We start from the raw sequence: 16,742 nt of genomic DNA, 5'->3' as shown, positions 1-16,742 counted from the left end.
GGACGACATGCATAATGTAACTATTAAAATACAAATAATTCATTGATCAAAATGTGTTACATCGTAACTTACATTGTGGTCATGACTAAATATTTTTAATATTTACGATGAACTATCGAAACTTTTTATTTCTGCCTAGTTATGTCTGACGACTGGCCTTTTGTGCCGAACACCCCTAATCATCCCTAATGGTATGGTCCTGCAGTGTCAACCTATACAGTAGGAGATTCGTTCTGCGTTCCGACGCCAGCGTGGGAGAGGGAGGGTAAGCGACTTTCAGAAGAGGGGTGGACGACTGTCGGCAGTATAGTTTTCACGTTGCTCATGTAAGTGTCATTTATTAGCAAAAGTTGTCTTTTTTAACTGTTATGCGAATGGTAGAGGTCGAACAGAACTATTTGTGGTTCTTTTGAATACTCGTTTTCAGTTGAGCACTCACTGTTGATATATTTTGCAAAACCAGTATAAGTCCACAGTAGGGATAGGCTGTAGCCTACTATGTCTATGGCACAGCGTAAAAGGACTTGCAGCGCTGTCAACATGTATCTGAATGACATTTTTTACTAGCCAACAGTACAACATATGAGTTTATTAAACTGTTCCATTTCACATGAAAAACACGATACACTAGTAGCTATCTTCTCCTCCAATATCTTCTCGCTATCAAGAAGGTATCCTACCATACAGTTATTCTCGACGTGGTCCAGAGTAGTCCAAATGTTTATGTAAATTTGAAAGTGCGTGACAGGACAGTGTTTTCTTTGTCACACGTTCTACAATTATAGATATTATTAAATGTAATGTAAGTAAACTATATTACATAATTTACTTAGGTTTAAATATATAAAAATAACATGTATTATTCTCTATATTCATATGTTAATATCCTGTTATTAAAATGACCTTGTATTATTATTTTGCGATTTATCAATTATGCCAAACCACCATCACCACACCTTTGTGTGAGTAGTTCACTATCTTCAGATTTGTTGTGTGTTGTAAGCTGTGGTTTCAAAGAGAATGGTTTGGATATTGTAGAGCATTTGGTTGACAGAATATGCCAGCTCTCGTGTGGCATGTCTGTTTCTTGTGGCAAAAAGATGGTCAGATACAGGTAGACAGACAACAAGTGCTTTTTTCTTTTCTTCTCAGTCTTTTGTTAATTACCTCTGGGCTGGATGCAGCTGTTCTTGCTCTGCTCTGCTATCATGAGAGAAGAGGACTTTATGAGTGTGGACTGAACGTTGGATCCTTCTACTGTACTTGTCCTTTCTGCTACTGTCTTGCTTCTCTATATCTTCCTCTCTCTTTATCTCTCGCCTTCGTTCTTCCTGTCAAACACCCACCCGCACACGCACGCGCACGCACACACACACACACACACACACACACACACACACACACACACACACACACACACACACACACACACACACACACACACACAGCCATAGAAGGGGTGGACATGATAACTGTATGCCACTATCTGTCTGACACACAAGTAAGTGGCTGCTCCTTCAGGGTGCTTCAGACACAGCCATTCATGTCTCACTGTGCTGGTCAGGCCACCACGATGACGCTGGCCCCTCCTCCCCCCTCTTCCCCCCTCCTCCCTCCTCTTCACCCACTCCCTCTGATCTCTTACTTTGTGCCTGCCTGCCCTGTTAGGGACCCGCGGGCTGCTCACGGTCTCTGCCTGTGTGTGTGAGCGTCTAAATATGTGTGTAACATGTATGCGTGTGTTTTCCGTGTGTGCGCCTTGCCATCTTAGCTGTACTGATCTGATGTGACCAGGGCCTCTGCTGCTGTGTGTGGGAGCCTCCGATGCCTGGCAGTGTGCTGTTTAGCTGGAGAGTCATGCTGGGTCTGTTCCTGCATGTCACACTCTACTCTGGCAGTCAGATAGGCTCAGTTATTGACCGCGGGCACACAGTTCCTCTTCACAGGCCTTGTTTACTGTAGATAGCCCATCATCATGTCAATATTGACTTTGTGATTAATGGTGTTATTATACAGTGATTGTCATTATAAAGTGAGTTTCTGTCCAACAGACTTCTGTAGTTCAGCAAATCAGATATCGACCTTCAGTTTTTTGCTTGCATAAGTGAGTAATTCGGACTACACGGTTGTTATGCTGTTGTTTGAGGAGTCACTGTAGCTTACTGAGCTGGGACAAGGAAGTCTTCCTTCACTAAGGTTTCACTTGAAGACTACCCGGGAAAGAGGTGTGGGCCAAGTGTCATTATGTAGTTTTGATAGGAAGTACAAATAAATAAAAAGATGACCGCAAATTGTGCTGTAATAGCAAATTGCCAGTGTTAGTAACATTGTCAGACTTTTATCAATGTGAGTGCTACTTTCCTAAAGAGCTTTTGGGTCATTGATCAGACGATTCTGTCCAGTTTAATGTGTCTTTCTGGTCTAAGTGGTTTGGCACAGTGAAAGGCCTGAGCTTGGCTCTCATTCGCCTTTCTCCATTTTCTCTCTCTTTCTCTCTCACACACATTGCCTCTTTCTCTGCCTCTCTGCCTCTCTGCCTCTCTGTCTCTCTGTCTCTCTCTCTCTCTCTCTCTCACTTACTCTTTTTCTTCCACACACCTTCTCATTGCTTTTGCGGAAAGGCTATATAGCAGCAGAGGTGTCTTAGCGCGGCTAATTTTAGCATGCCATAGACTCCAGGCAAACCAGCCTTCTCCAGCTTGGTTCCCTTTGGGTGACAGTAAATGAATGGTCAAATCTTAATGGGTACATTTTCAGAAGGGAGCTAGGCCCTATTGTTCTTCTTGATTTAGGGTGCTGAGCCTGATCACAACACTGTCTCTTACAGGACAGCTCTGTGTCCTCATCCGGCCAGTCGTATGAAGAGTGGATATGGGGGTCAGTCAGCTTAGGACATGGTGTGAGGAGGAGCTTGTGGCCCTGCAGTGTTTGACCTGCTCTGCAGTATGAGCCCCCTGGTCCACAGGCTGAACTTGGATGTGCTGATACACACTGCAGGTGTCTGGTGTCTGCATGTGTGCTGGAACTCCACTGAGGGTTATTTGGATAGATGATGATAGGGATATTTATGTCTATGTGCTGCTGGGGGTGAAAGTTGAACTCACCTGTTACTGTGGCTGCTGCCACAGTAAAGGACAGTCTTGTGGTCATTTGTCGGAGTCGCTGTTCTAACAAGAGAGGCATTCTCTGACGCCTCTCCAGGGACACGGTGTTTGATGATTTGCCCATAAACACACGCACGCGCACACACACACACACACACATTCATTCTACTAGACTCCTTGCCTGGCATTAGGTCCTGTGCTGCCTGTTGGCAACCACGTGAGAAGGCTGTTGTTCATACTCCTGTCTGCCTCTGGCCTGCACTGTGCTGGTGTGTCAGGAAGGCCAGACACTAACATCTTTAGCTCGCTGCATTGTTGTTACTTAACCCATCCATAAAAAGACATAGTCACTGCAGCATTCAACAGTGATGCTGAGGTGTTCCTTAAAGAACACAGCCCCTGGAAAAGAGTCCGGCTTTCCTCCAGTGCTTAGCCCTGACCCTCCACACAGATCAGAACATTAAACACTCTGCTTGGTTTCACAACGCTGCTCCTCACTTCTGCTGACTCAGCCTGTCTTCTGTCAAGCGCAACATTGTAGATTATTTACAGTAACTAGACTCCCACTGATGGATGCAGTATTTAGGGTTTTAAATGAATGCTCAAAACAACTTCACTGAAGATATAACTAATAAATAAATACATTTACTAATTAAGTACAAACAAAAAAATTACATCTATTTTTTTTTGTTGCCTCATTGCCTCTGCTGTGTAGTGTCGTTGTCTCTCTGTCTCACTGTCTGTGTGTCTTATGGTTTATCTTTTCTTATCTTCTGGAAAAAGGTTGGTTGGGGATTTACATGTCTGTCCACCGGCCACCTGTTATTCTCCTGTCAGTTTTCACCTTATACTCAGGGCAGACGTGTAACAAAACATGTTGTACAGAGCATGGTGTAACTCTTCCTCCCCCTTCCTCTGTGTCATCCTCACATACCCACACAGACACACGTACAGATACAATAACGATTGCTCCTGTTTCCTATGTTGTCATGGGGCTGCAGGATGAGATGTGCCCCATTATCCATAGGTCAGAGAGGGCACACAAACTCTCTCTCTCTCTCTCTCTCTCTCTCTCTCTCTCTCTCTCTCTCTCTCTCTCTCTCTCTCTCTCTCTCTCTCTCACACACACACACACACAAACACACACACACACATACACACACACACTATCCTGCCAGAACTCTCTGGCCTAATTCCCCTCTTATTGATGTGTGTCTGTGAGTGAAAGAGACAGAGCACAAAGAGAAGAGATAGGCCGGTGTGTGGCTCTGAGGAAACAAAGAGCACTGTGTTCCACGTCAGCTCCACTGCTCTTCTGGAACACAACACTGGGTGGCCTTGTTCACACTGCTATTGTCATGTTTGGACTGCTTCTAATGTACATGCTCAACAATGTCAAAGGCCAAAGGCTTCGTGGAACATGTTTCTGTATCCACTGAGCATGCACCTCACAACATGTGTTTGGAGGAGATCTCTTCGGTCTGAAACAACACACAGCGATGTGAGCGTGAGTCTGTCCTGTAGCTCCAGGTCTGGTGTCCTCTCCATGGTGATAGGAATGGCGAGCTTTATCCCACTGTCCTGGTTCATCAATGATAATGGATTGGTGCTTAGCACCTCATCCTGTCTGCCTGCTTGCCTTCCTGCCTGGCCGCCTGCCTGCTTGCTCTCCTGCCTGGCCGCCTGCCTGCTTGCTCTCCTGCCTGGCCGCCTGCCTGCTTGCTTTCCTGCCTGGATTTCTGCCTGCTTGCTTTCCTGCCAGCCAGCCAGCCTGCTTGCCTACCTGCCTGCCTGCCTGCCTGCCTGCCTGCCTGCCTGCCTGCCTGCCTGCCTGCCTGCCTGCTTGTCTGTCTGTCTGTCTGTCTGCCTGCTTGTCTGTCTGTCTGACTGTCTGACTGTCTGACTGTCTGACTTTCTGACTGTCTGACTGTCTGACTGTCTGATTGTCTGTCTGTTTTTCTGGATGTTTGCCTGCCTGCCTTCCTGTCTTCCTGCTCCCTGGCAGATGAACTGTGTAAACGGTGTTGAGCTGGAGCTAGTCATGGTATTGGTGGGAGGAACAGGGTTCTAGAAGAGCTGTTGTCCTCTTGGCCATTGCATTCACCTTTAACAAGGCTGCAGTGTTTTTAAGGCAACACGCTGATTCATTATGGCTGCTGACAGTGAGGCAGGCCTGGACACCTGCTGGCTTCTAATAATGAGATCTCTGTGCAGGACTGAACGTGTGTGCCATAGTCAGAGAGCCCAAGCTTTGATCGAGCTCAGCATGTGTGTTCAGTTGCGGACCTACATGCTTGTTTAAATGTCTAGTATTTCAATGGAATGTGGGGGATTGAGTCTATGCTTAGGACATGGTAAGTCAGTGTTGTGAGATAGAACAAAGTGATATGTTAAATATCACAACATAGTGTGGATGTATTTCATGCATAAGGACCTGTGCCATTGTGGAGGACAGGACTAAGCAGAGCAGACGAGTCATAGGCCCATCTGTTGCTGGTATTTTTATTTTGATGACCTCACCTAGGTGGAAATCCAAGCCTTGTCCTCATAAAATGACACTAATACTCACCCCCGCCACACGCACACAAACACATACACACGCACACACACATATAAAAGCACACACACTATCTCTCTGACAATAGGGCTTTGTCCTCTAAAGACTGCTGAAAGAGGATTTAGTGTGAATATAAAACCATAGTCAATCAACAAAGCGCCCAATCCACAGGGCTGGGCTGGGATCAGCTTGTGGATGATGGCAGCTTTGGGGACAGGACCAGGAACAGGACCAGGAACAGGACCAGGAACAGGGCCATGACTAAGTTCAGGACATGGTTAAAAATAGAGCAAACCTTCCACTCCTGTATTCCAAAACAAATTCCATAACAATCAATCAAGCTCAATTGAAGGTGCTAAACTTCTCTCTCCCTCTCTCTCTCTCCCTCTCTTTCTATCTGTGCATGCGTGTTTTCACCTTCACCGTCTGAGTCTAGGGGAAGGTTCAGGGTGTGTCATCACCACTTTAATAATACATGCCAGGGGCTTTCTTCCCCTGTGCTGAAAATGTGTGTTGTCACCTTAACAGTGACCTGAGCCAGCAGGTGACTGGCTGCCAATGAGAATCAACCTGTTCAACACCTGTTGTCTCTCAGGCAGACAATGCCGAGCTGCCTGATTACAGTTACTGTATACTGGAGCTGGACAACCAAGCCTTCACTTGTGGACAACCAGATGTCTATTATAGTCTGACTTTTGTTATCCATCCTTTTAATGAACTATTAATCGAACAGAGGTCCATCCACTCTGCCATACCATTCATATTAGGTGTTTAGGACTTCATGATGTATTATTTGGATGTATTCTAGATCTGTCATCTTTTGTAGTCCTGTGTCATATGTAGTTTTACACATTAGGCAGGACATAAAGTATCACATATCCAGATAGATTATTATTCAATGTTATCTGACTAAGGTCTTTAAAATGGAGCTAGAGAATAGGAAGCAGCAGGACTCCTCTGTCCTGCTTCTTTGTTTCGTGTTAGTGCGCATCTGTGTGTGTATCTGTGCACAACTTTGTGTGTATCTGTGTGTGTGTGTGTGTGTGCTCCTCAGTGGCAGTGACAGAGTGGGCTCTGTGCTGTGTTTCTGCTCCCTGCTCCCTCCTCTCTCTGGGCCCATTGTGAACCTGAACAGCTGATTGGGTTAGCAGTAACCGGGGTCATAGTCATCCCAGCTGCATTTGTGTAGATTGCATTCCTAAGTGTGTGTACTGTATGTGACTATGCATGCAATTCTAGGAGTGTGTTTGTGCACATGTAAGTGTGCTCGGGTGCAAGGGTGTATGTGTGTGTAGGTGTGGGTTCTTCTGAATATGCAGTAAAAGTCGTAGCGATTGCTGCTTTCACTGGAGAAAAACCATGAGAGCAGTCAGCTCTCGTCGAGAGCGAGTGACAGGGTGTGTCTCACTGAAGCAGAGCCTTCACTCCTGTCACACTGTCTGCTGGGAAACTGGGTGGGTTTCCTGCTAACATGAGGAGACTTGGGGTTAGCAGTGTTGAGCCTGTGGTGTTGTTTGTGGGGAAACAGACCTCTAGACATCAGATAGTGCTGAAGTTGGTCTTCAGGAACATAACCTGTAATTACCAACAACTTGGTGACACACATAAACCACACACACTCTCACGTGTTAATAGCTCACTCCCTTGTCATTAGCCACATGTGTCGTATGTAGACGAGGTCAGAGATGAAACAGAACTAAGGGATCGTTGATCATTGAACCAGAGTGTTTGAGTTTGATCATGGTATTGACTGGCCTTCCCTCTCTGTTTCTCTCTCTGTTTCTCTCTCTCTCTGTTTCTCTCTCTGTCTGCAGGTGACCCAAGACACTGACGCAGGCTAGACATTGTTGGGCTGATGGTAGGTGGGTTTTTCCACATATTGTCTCATTAACTCTGTCTATCTGTCTGTTTGTCTCTCAGTCTGTCTGTCTCTGTGTCTTTGCGACTTCCAGCCATCTGGTCTGTGCCCCGGTGTGTGTGTGCTCTCCAGTGCTTCCTCTGGTTAGTCTCTGGTTCTCTTCCAGTCATAATCCATTTCCTTTCTCTCTCTGTGGTAGACCAGCATGACTTACAGTCCTGCTTGGCTGATGCATGCCCCCTAATGGAACCCCACGGCTGCTGAGCTGTTCTGAACCCACCCTCAGACCACCATCTCAACTTATCTGCACTGTACTATACTCTGCTGTACTCTACTTGACTGTAGACTACTCTACTCTCTTTTACCCTACTCTATTGTCTTTAACCCTACTCTATTCTGCTGTAACCTACCATACTTTCTGTACTTCACTCTACTCTGCTCTACTGTACTTGGCTTTACTCTACTGTGCTCTACTCTACTGTACTCCACTCCTTCCTGCTCTGCTCTGATCTCTTCTTCTCTCACCCTGTACCTGCCTGCCAGATAGCGACAGTAGATTACCTCCTGCTGTGCCATCCAGACCCTCCCTGCCTGAGCCCCTCCCTCGGTGTGCCAGTGCTGCAGGCCTGCATGCAGCAGGGCAGGGACAGGCTGCCAGAGGGTGGGGCCTCTGGCTCCAGAAGGGGCTCCTCCCCCTCAGGCCACCACGCCCTCTCCAAGGTCACTGAGAATGCCAAGGAGAGCATGGGAGTTCTGGGCCAGGGGCTCAAACAGCTGTTCCAGCAGCAGCGCAGACGCCTGTCCCTGTCTCGCTCCAACACCACCTCCTCCTCCCCTTCCTCCTCCTCCTCCTCCTCCTCATCAGTGGTGTCAGTGGGCGGTGCGTCTCGGTACCCCGCTGAGGACACCCCTCCACCCCCGGCCCCCTGTCCTGAATCTGACCTCCCCTCATCTACTGTGGTTCCCCCCCTAGCTGGTCCTGGCTCGGCCCCAGTGGGGATGATGAGGAGAGGGACCAGCCTGCAGAGCCGGCTCATTAAGGGCTCAGGGGGGGCCGGGTTGGGGTCTGGGTCAGGTGCCGGGACAGGGAGTGGAGAGCGGGACCCCCTCAGTAGAGGAAGCCCCCAGACCCTCCATCGCCGCCAGACCCACGATCCGTCCCAGCACGTCAGCCGCACTCGATCGTCCTCCACCACGGACCCCACGCCCAGCAGCCCCAGTCCTGGCTACGCCCCCGGAGACGTGCTGCTGTCGCCAGGGTACCAGTCCACCGAGGAGACAGAGCGGGTGAGGGATGCAGCCTGTCAGCCCGTCACAGTCTGGTGTGTTTTGTTAACATTTGCGCTGTCCAATCTCTCTAATATGTTAAGTTGAGATTCTGTCTCTGAGGGTTTTGTGGCAGCTATGGCAGGTTTTTACCGTGTGTGTCTTTTTGTGTAGGTGTGTGATTTATATTGTGTGTACAACATTCCCATCCTCTAATCATGCCCCTGAGCAGAAGCAGTCTTAATCCAGGCTCAGAGTTGACACACACACACACACAAATGTCTGTTCAGGTTAGCTATTTATACAACAAAATATCAAATTATCCACTGGAGAAAGACAATTAACACTGTCCTAAATGCAGTATTTGTCCGTAAAAGGATCATCTGACAATAGAATGCCTCTTTGTAGAAACTGACCGTGTACTTTTATGATCAAGAGGTCATTGTGTTTCTGGAGTTGGTGTAGATGTGCTTGTGTGTCTGTGTGTGTGCAATGTTGAGAAAAGTCAGTCAGTGCTGGTTATGTCATTACTGAAGGAGATATTGTCTTGCCATTGGTGAGACAGATGCTCTGAGAGGTCCATATGTGTTGGGCATCTGTAGCAAACTGTGCTGTCAGCCCCCCCCAACCCCCCCCCCCCCCCCCCCCCCCCCCCCCCCCTTTGTAAGTCTGACCCTTACACAAATGCTAACCCTAAATACCCTAAATGATCCTAGAAAAACACACTTGAAGTTGAGGGTGCAAGAAAATTTTAAATGTTTTCTTGGTTTACTAAGACCACATACACATACAGACCATACTAGTGTCCAAGGCAAGAATAGGCCTGTTGTGTGTGTATGTGGTCAATAAAACGTTTGTCTTGTTGGCCTGTTTGGTCTAACCACCAGGTGGCAGTATTGGATCATCTGCGGTAACAGAAACAGATGTGAAGCATTGGTTCAGGCAAAGGTCTCATTACTAATAACCAAGCCTACTGTCTTGTGAATATCTATAGATGTAAATTCTGGAAGCTAACCTGTGTGCATACAGTGTAACCTTTAACACTGTGAGAGTGTGAGAGTCCCCCAGCTCAACTAAGAGAACTTGCTCTGTAGCCAGGCAGACAGGGATGATGGAGGTGGAGAAGATAGTGTTATCTCTCTCCAGTCTGCTGTTCATCCCTACCACGAGCACAACCTAGGATGCCTAATAACATCCCCTGACTCTAAACCCTGCCTCACAGCCTACTCCCAGTCCCCTGCATCAATACCTAGTCCTAGTTCGCTGCCAACAGCCAACAGTTCAATGTCATTCAGGTCATCTGAGCAGTAGCCGTGGCAACCTCGAAGCACACAGTGAGCTGTCTGGAGCGACGCCCCGGTACAGTTTCCATGGTAACAGTGTAGACGACCTTGGCTGAGTGTCGCCTCCTGTGGTTGGTGTGTGCCAGGGGTTAAAGCCTCCTGCTGGATGTTGGGTGGTGGCCCAGCATGGTCTGAACCCCATCGGTCTGTGTGTGTGTGTGTGTCTGTGTGTGTAGCCACTGTTTAAGAGGACAGTATATGTTTGTGTGAGTGTTTATATATACGTATACAGTATATAGGCTATGTTTAGGTTTATGTGTATTTGTATGCGAAGTATAAATGTCAGTGTCCAGTATTGCTGAGGTTGCATTTAAAGAATGTGATGGAGCCACGCCTTAAATATCCTCTTCGCTCATCTTCCCTAAATGACTGTCTTTCCATTCTCCCCTCCCCCTCTCCCCCTCTCTGACTCCATTCCTACCCACCCTCTTACGCACTGCCAGCCCCTCCATTTCTCTCTCTTTCACTCTCTCTATCTCCTCGTCTTTCTCTTTCTTCTCTCTCCCCCTCTCTCCCCCTCTCTCTTTCTGCCCCTCTCTGTCCCCCTCCCACAGTCCCAGCCACCCAGGAGAGGGGCGGTACAGACAGTCTGCTGGCCCCTCCCCCTCCCCTCCCTCAGCTGACTGACAGGAAGTATGAGGCAACCTTGCCGTGTCCTAGACGCGCGTGTCAGAGAGCTGAGGAGAGGGGTGCGTGGCGTGTCTCTGTGCGTGTGCTGAGAGCAGTCTGTGTGGACATGTGTCTGTGTGTCCAGGTCAGCGCTGCTCACCCCTGTCTGTCTCGTGAAGCCGTCTGCGTGTGCGTCTGTGGAGGGGATCTGTCTGCCATGTGCTTCTAGGGTGTTGAACGGGTGATTGGGAGTGTGCGTGCATGAAAGACAGAGAGAGTGCGGGAGAGAGAGAGAGAGAGAGTGCGAGAGCTGGGAACCATGCTGGGTGTGAGTAGAGGGCAGCACAGCTGAGCACTCTTTATTTATGTCTGTCTGTCTGTCTTTCCTCCCTCCCTCTCTTGCTGTCTCTCTCTAAGCCCTCCCTCTCTTCTCTATCCTCTCTCTCTCGTTACTTGGATTTGCTCAGTACATGAACCAGTATGGAATAGATGGGCTATTTGGAACAGAAAACACTATCTGTGTCTTCTTGGGTCTGTGTTTATGTGACTTTTAGATGCTTAGGAGAGGAGGTTAACATGTGTGTCTGAGAGTGTGTTAGATGCCCGGGTGTGTATGTGAGTGTGTGTGTACTGGGACGAGAAACGACAGTGCTGAGTGTTGGAGTCAGGATGGTGCAGCGCTTCAGTCTACGCCGACAGGACTCCAAGGTAAGCCCTGCTCTGGTCCTGCTACCTGCTGATGACACCTGGGGTCCCTCTCACACCTGCTCCATTTGACTCTTTACCTGGCAGTCACCCTCTTTATCTCTATCTCTGGGACTCTCTCTCTCTCTCTCTCTCTCGTTCCGTCTCTGTCTCTCTTTACTGTCTGGCTCTCATTCTTTCTTTCTGTCTCTTTCTGTCTCCTTTTCCCTCTCCCTCCCTCTCTCTCTCTGTCTGTCAGTGATATTAGTGGTGTTATGTCAGGTGCTTGTCTAAGCTGTCTGACTCCTGCCACTGTATTTTTGGCAGGAGGATCCAAGGCTTTTCCTACACCTGTTTATGCAGGGGGGATTTGGCTAACATTAGCAGTCACATCATCAAACACAGGACCATGTCGTACACTTTTACTGTATCGCTACAGCGCAGACTGATTCTATCAGAGTGGGAAGCACTAGTCACCAGAATTTAATGTGCTAGTGCTTTATCTGATTAGAAAGGAAATGGATCAATGCTTACCTCTGATTGTGTAACTTTTAGGATTTGACTGGACTAACGGACTGACGGTTAAATTGTTTACTCGAAGGTGGTGCTGTGAGGGGTTTACTGTTGCTTGTGTTCCTAGTAGATACCTGAACCTTTTGTTCTCAGTGTGTCTGTAGTAAGGGTCCCCAGTGTAGGGCTGTGTGGTTGAGAGGCTGAGGGCTGTACCAGGCCACAGTACAGCTCTCCTAATAGCCCTCTGCTATGCAGCTGCTGCCTGGCCTGTGGGAGTCATTACCATGTGTCTCCAGCTGATTAATTGATTGATGGATCTCTCTCCGGTCATCTGTAGTTCTGAGTGTATGTGTGTATGTGTGTGTCTCTGTGTGGACAGTATGTGTTGTATTATGAGTATGCTAGCATACACTCACACAAGTACACACACAAACAGTTTCCTCCCTGTTCACTAGAATTCTAGAAAGGTTAGATGGAGAGATCTGGTCTGGTCGTATAAGGCAGGGAAAGAGGAGAGATGGAGGGAGGGAGAGCTGGAGGGCACAGCATATTTGACAAGGTTTGTCAAGATCAAGGACTTAAAGGGTTGTTTGGATACGTGGGATAGGGAGGGCTGGGCGTTAGGGGGGTATGTGGTATTGAATTGAGATGAAACAGCAGAGAAGCCTAGAGGCTAGATCTGTGTGTGTGAGTGTGTGGTGTGAGTCTGTGCATGTGTGAGTGTCTTTGCATGCGCTCGCTTGGGGAGGACAGAGACTCCTTCAGGGCGTGTTTCTAAATGTCTGCTCACCTTGTCCCTCAGAGAGAGGATATTGGAAGAGGGGGTGGAAGGATAAGTCCCCCCCCAATGCCTGCCTCCTCCTTCCCCCCAGCCTTCTCCACCTGGCCACCTGGCCTTGTCCTCTCCCCAGCACACAGAAGGCACCCAGCAGCACAATGTCTCCACAAAGCCATCTGCAGTGAAGCCCAGATCCATAGACCTTGAGAAGAACCGGTGCAGTTACAATTCTGCAACCACATCACAGCTTACAAAGCCCAACGAGGACCTCTGTAGAGGGCCTGCCTGTGAGTGTGACATGGTCCCCAGGCCCAATCTGTTCATGTGTGGCACTTATAGCTAACTAGTGGCCTCATTACTGTGTCCCTCTCCTCTCCTGGGTTGTCTTCTATTCTAATGGAGGCTGACAGAGGTCCACTTTTAAAGGTGTGTTCCAACTACAGTATTATATTTTTATTGCATTACTGTGTTGTTACTCATTAAGCTAGAAACCATTCCGACCGGTCAAACAACTGGTGGTAGTGTTTACTTTCAATAACATTTATGACAAGACGGATTGTGTTCCAGTCAAAGACAACGCACACACACAGCGGACATCAAACAAAGCTTTAATTTAGATTTGACAAGGAGTTTGCCAGTGGGTTGAGGTGTACTGTGTGTTTTTCAATTCATGTGACCCCACCCGGGAAGTGATGTCATCCATTGCTTGACTAAAGCTGCTGTGTGTGTATGTGTCAGAGCTAGGGTTTGTATGACTATGTGTGTGTTTGTGCGTTGTATGCATCTGTGTGTGTGTGCATGTGTACTATAATTTGTGTATAGCATCAGGAATTAATGAAACAGTTCCTTGCCTAAAAACAATTTTCACTATTGTGTTAAAACATTATCATTACTGAAAAAGTACTGTAAATAGAAGTGTTCATGTTGTGGTTTGTGGTTGGTAAAGACTACCTCTTCACTACTTTAAGCTCTTGACTCCCTGGTTGGCCTCCCTTTGCACAACTCTTTGTCTTTTTCATCTCAGTTTCTACCCCCCTGCTTCCTGCTCTTACCTCACTGACATTTTCTCGACAGCATTCCCTTTATTCCACTATCTTCCTTTTCTTCTCTCTCAAATAAATGGTCCTCCCGCTCTCTCTCCCCTGGAGTGCTCTCCAACTCTTCTGCTGAAAGTGTAAATATGTTCTTGCCTGCTTTTCACCCGTAGGCTGTAATGCTACTGAATCGGCAGAGAATGTGTCTGCGTGTGTGTTTGTGCACGTGTGGTTGTGTGTGTGTTGTGACCTTGGGTATTTTTGCTACTGAGTCTGCATAGAAGGATAACAGTTTGTCTTCTCAATGTTGTTCCTTAATTTACTTTCCTCCCATGGTTTGTGTGTTTGTGCATTAGTATGTCATTGTGAATTTTTTGCAGAATGTAGATAGCCATGTTTGCCTACAGTATGATTGTTCTTTGTTCTGTGTGTATTGATGTTTGTGTTATTGATTAGGGAAGCAAACTCTACTATCAATGGTAGCTTAAACGTTATTCTGTGTCTTCCTCCTTCGGCTTCCTGTGCAGGGACAGAGGCTGCCTTGAGGATTCTCCTCCAGTGTGTGTGTGTGTGTGTGTGTTGCAGGACCTAGCTCTGTAATTAAACAGGGTCATTTCCTTTCTAACAAGAAGCTACATCTGTTACCATGCTTGTACGCACTCTCTCTCTCTCTCTCTCTCTCTCTCTCTCTCTTTCTCTCTCACACACTCTTTTGCTCTCTATCTTTCTCTGACTGGCCTACCTAAAACCCAGTGAATTTACGTCACATCTCTCTCTCTCTTCTCTCTTTCTCTCTGACCAGCGCTGCCACAGTGGAGCTGATTGTCTGTCTCCATAGTAACAGGGGGTGTTCAAAGAGTGCAGAGGGTGGGTGGGTGACTATGCTTAAGGCTCACAGGTGCCCGTCTCAGACGTCATATTAACCACGTCAGTCTGACGGGATGGAAAATAATCCTAGAGAGAGAGGATTTGACAGATACCGAGACCGAAACAGAGAGAGTGACTGAGAAAGAAAGCGAGAAGGAAACAGACATAGGCAGGGTGTCTTTCATCTAGAGAGCTAACCTGGTGTGTTCCCGGGCTCATGACAGTGGCACTCTCACACCGTGCTGTAAGAAAGACACACGGAGGTTTCCTGTTTCCTGTGCTCGAGGTTGAAATGAGCACAACTCAGTGATGTCTTGCTGCTTGAGCGTTAGGGTGTGGTGTAAGTATGTTTTGATGTTCACGTGGATTCATATCATATTGATATCACAAGAGATAACGGAAATGCTGAAGTGCATAAATGCAAGTCTTTTCTCAGGATGTGCTGAGTGTCCATAAACAGCATTATATAAAGAGTACTGTTCTCACCCTTTATTTGCCCTGCTACTGAAGGCTAAACACATACTGTACACTCACACTTTAAAGCACACTGTTTACACAAATTGCATGTAAAACTGTTTTGGCAAATAGCAATAGGAGCTTGAGTTTGTAGCAGAGTAGGTTATAAATAAGGCTAATTATAGACAGAAGATCACTTTGGTCAACAGAAGGAAGCTATTGGGTTACAGATAAATCAATGGAGTTGGTCTTGTCTTGTGCCCCTTTTTACTACAGATATTTCCTTTATAGATGGGGACAGTCTTTTTTATTTGCTTTTGAAGTTGTAACCTTTGTATGCTGCAATATGCAAATGTATGTGTACGTTTTATTAATTTGTGTGTGCGTGGATGCGGGTGTTCCCTTTGAAGTGTTACCCCAGCCAGTTTAATTAGGCTGCTGAATATTCATCAGTAATTATACATACAGGCCAACGCCCTTAGCCAGGACAGTGCAATGTTAGTATGCAAACAACTCTGTGTGCACAACAGACTTTACGCTGCAAACTGTGAGCACATAAATGTCATGTGCACTCACTGTCTCCCTCTCGTTTTCTCTCTTTATCCCTCTCATTTGATCTCTTTCGGTCACTGTCTCTTTATCGCTCTCTCTCTCTCTGGAGAGAGTGAGAGTAGACGGGTTAGAGGGGTAGTGAATGTCGGAGATGATTCACAGGTAGAGATCAAAATCAGAAAGGAGGAGTTGCGAGCGAGAAGTCATGCGTGGAGGTGAGCAGAAGAGAGTAGGGTGTCTGAGCGCTGTGGGAGGTGCAGTAAGGGACATCAACTGTGACCCAGTATTCCAGCTTCCTCACTGTTCTAAACTGGGGAAGGAGGCTGCTGCTCTCACTGCACACCTATTAATAGTCCTCAAGCAGTGCAGGCCAGGTTCACTTTTCAAGGGCAAATGTGTTGAATGCATGTTTTACGTGTGTGCGTTGGTGGTGGGGGGGGGGGGGGGTCCATGTGAATATTTTTGTTATCCGAGTTATTATGGGTCATATTCTTTGTGAGGTTAGGTTTTCGACCCAAAGCTGGTCCTGTATAAGTCATAGTCGGATATGGGTGTGTATGTGCAGTACAGTACTGTATGTGTGTGAGTGGGGGTGAGAATGGGTGCGTGTGTGTGGGTGTTGGTGTGAGGGTGTGTGTCACTGCAGTTATGTGCGTCTGTGCATTTTTGTTTGTTGATGTCTGGTAGGGCTCTGTCAGCCGTTGCAGGATTTCCACATTTTGGAGCTGTGAGGATGTTCTGGTCAACCTTGACCCACATGTCTGCTGCCCTAGCACTGCTCACTGGTAAACTGTTTTGACAAGTCAAGCAGACTGTAATAGGTCAAAATATGGTTGACATGTTACAGTAAAGGATTTACGTAGATATATCTACTTTTTGGTGTGTGAACAAGGAATAGAAAACATGCTGAGGTGGTGGTCTGCGGATCTTTCAGTCACTGCCACTCCCTTTGATGGGACGTGTGTGTACGAGTGTGTGTGTGTGTGTTGAATGATGAATAATAGATAAGGCTATAGATCGCTGAGCTCTGCTCTGCTCCACTGACCCAGTTAACACACAGGAGAACATGTTTTCCTTAAAAAATAAAACCCACCAATGAGCCATGTTTTACCCTGTGCTCA

At 47.2% G+C, this 16,742-nt stretch overlaps 1 protein-coding gene across 5 annotated transcripts in view; it reads left to right on the top strand.

The window, feature by feature from the left end:
• Nucleotides 1-240: 240 nt before the first annotated feature.
• tmcc1a (transmembrane and coiled-coil domain family 1a) overlaps nt 241-16,742 on the top strand; it is a 33,488-nt gene continuing 16,986 nt past the window's right edge. Inside the window, exons 1-3 of one of the 5 annotated variants that reach the window (XM_047039457.1) lie at nt 241-326; nt 7,476-7,519; nt 8,493-8,806. In XM_047039457.1, coding sequence (XP_046895413.1) covers nt 8,519-8,806 — 288 coding nt within the window. In that variant the 5' untranslated portion in view covers nt 241-326; nt 7,476-7,519; nt 8,493-8,518. Of the gene's footprint in view, nt 327-7,475; nt 7,524-8,062; nt 8,807-10,646; nt 11,446-16,742 lie in introns of those variants that run through there. The other 4 variants (XM_047039454.1, XM_047039456.1, XM_047039455.1 and 1 more) reach the window with 4 other exon arrangements.

This window comes from Hypomesus transpacificus, chromosome 18 (assembly GCF_021917145.1).
Source record: "Hypomesus transpacificus isolate Combined female chromosome 18, fHypTra1, whole genome shotgun sequence".
In the NCBI taxonomy this organism is placed as follows: domain Eukaryota; kingdom Metazoa; phylum Chordata; class Actinopteri; order Osmeriformes; family Osmeridae; genus Hypomesus; species Hypomesus transpacificus.
Note: the sequence above shows the minus strand (reverse complement) of the source record. Positions and strands in the feature narration are given on the sequence as shown.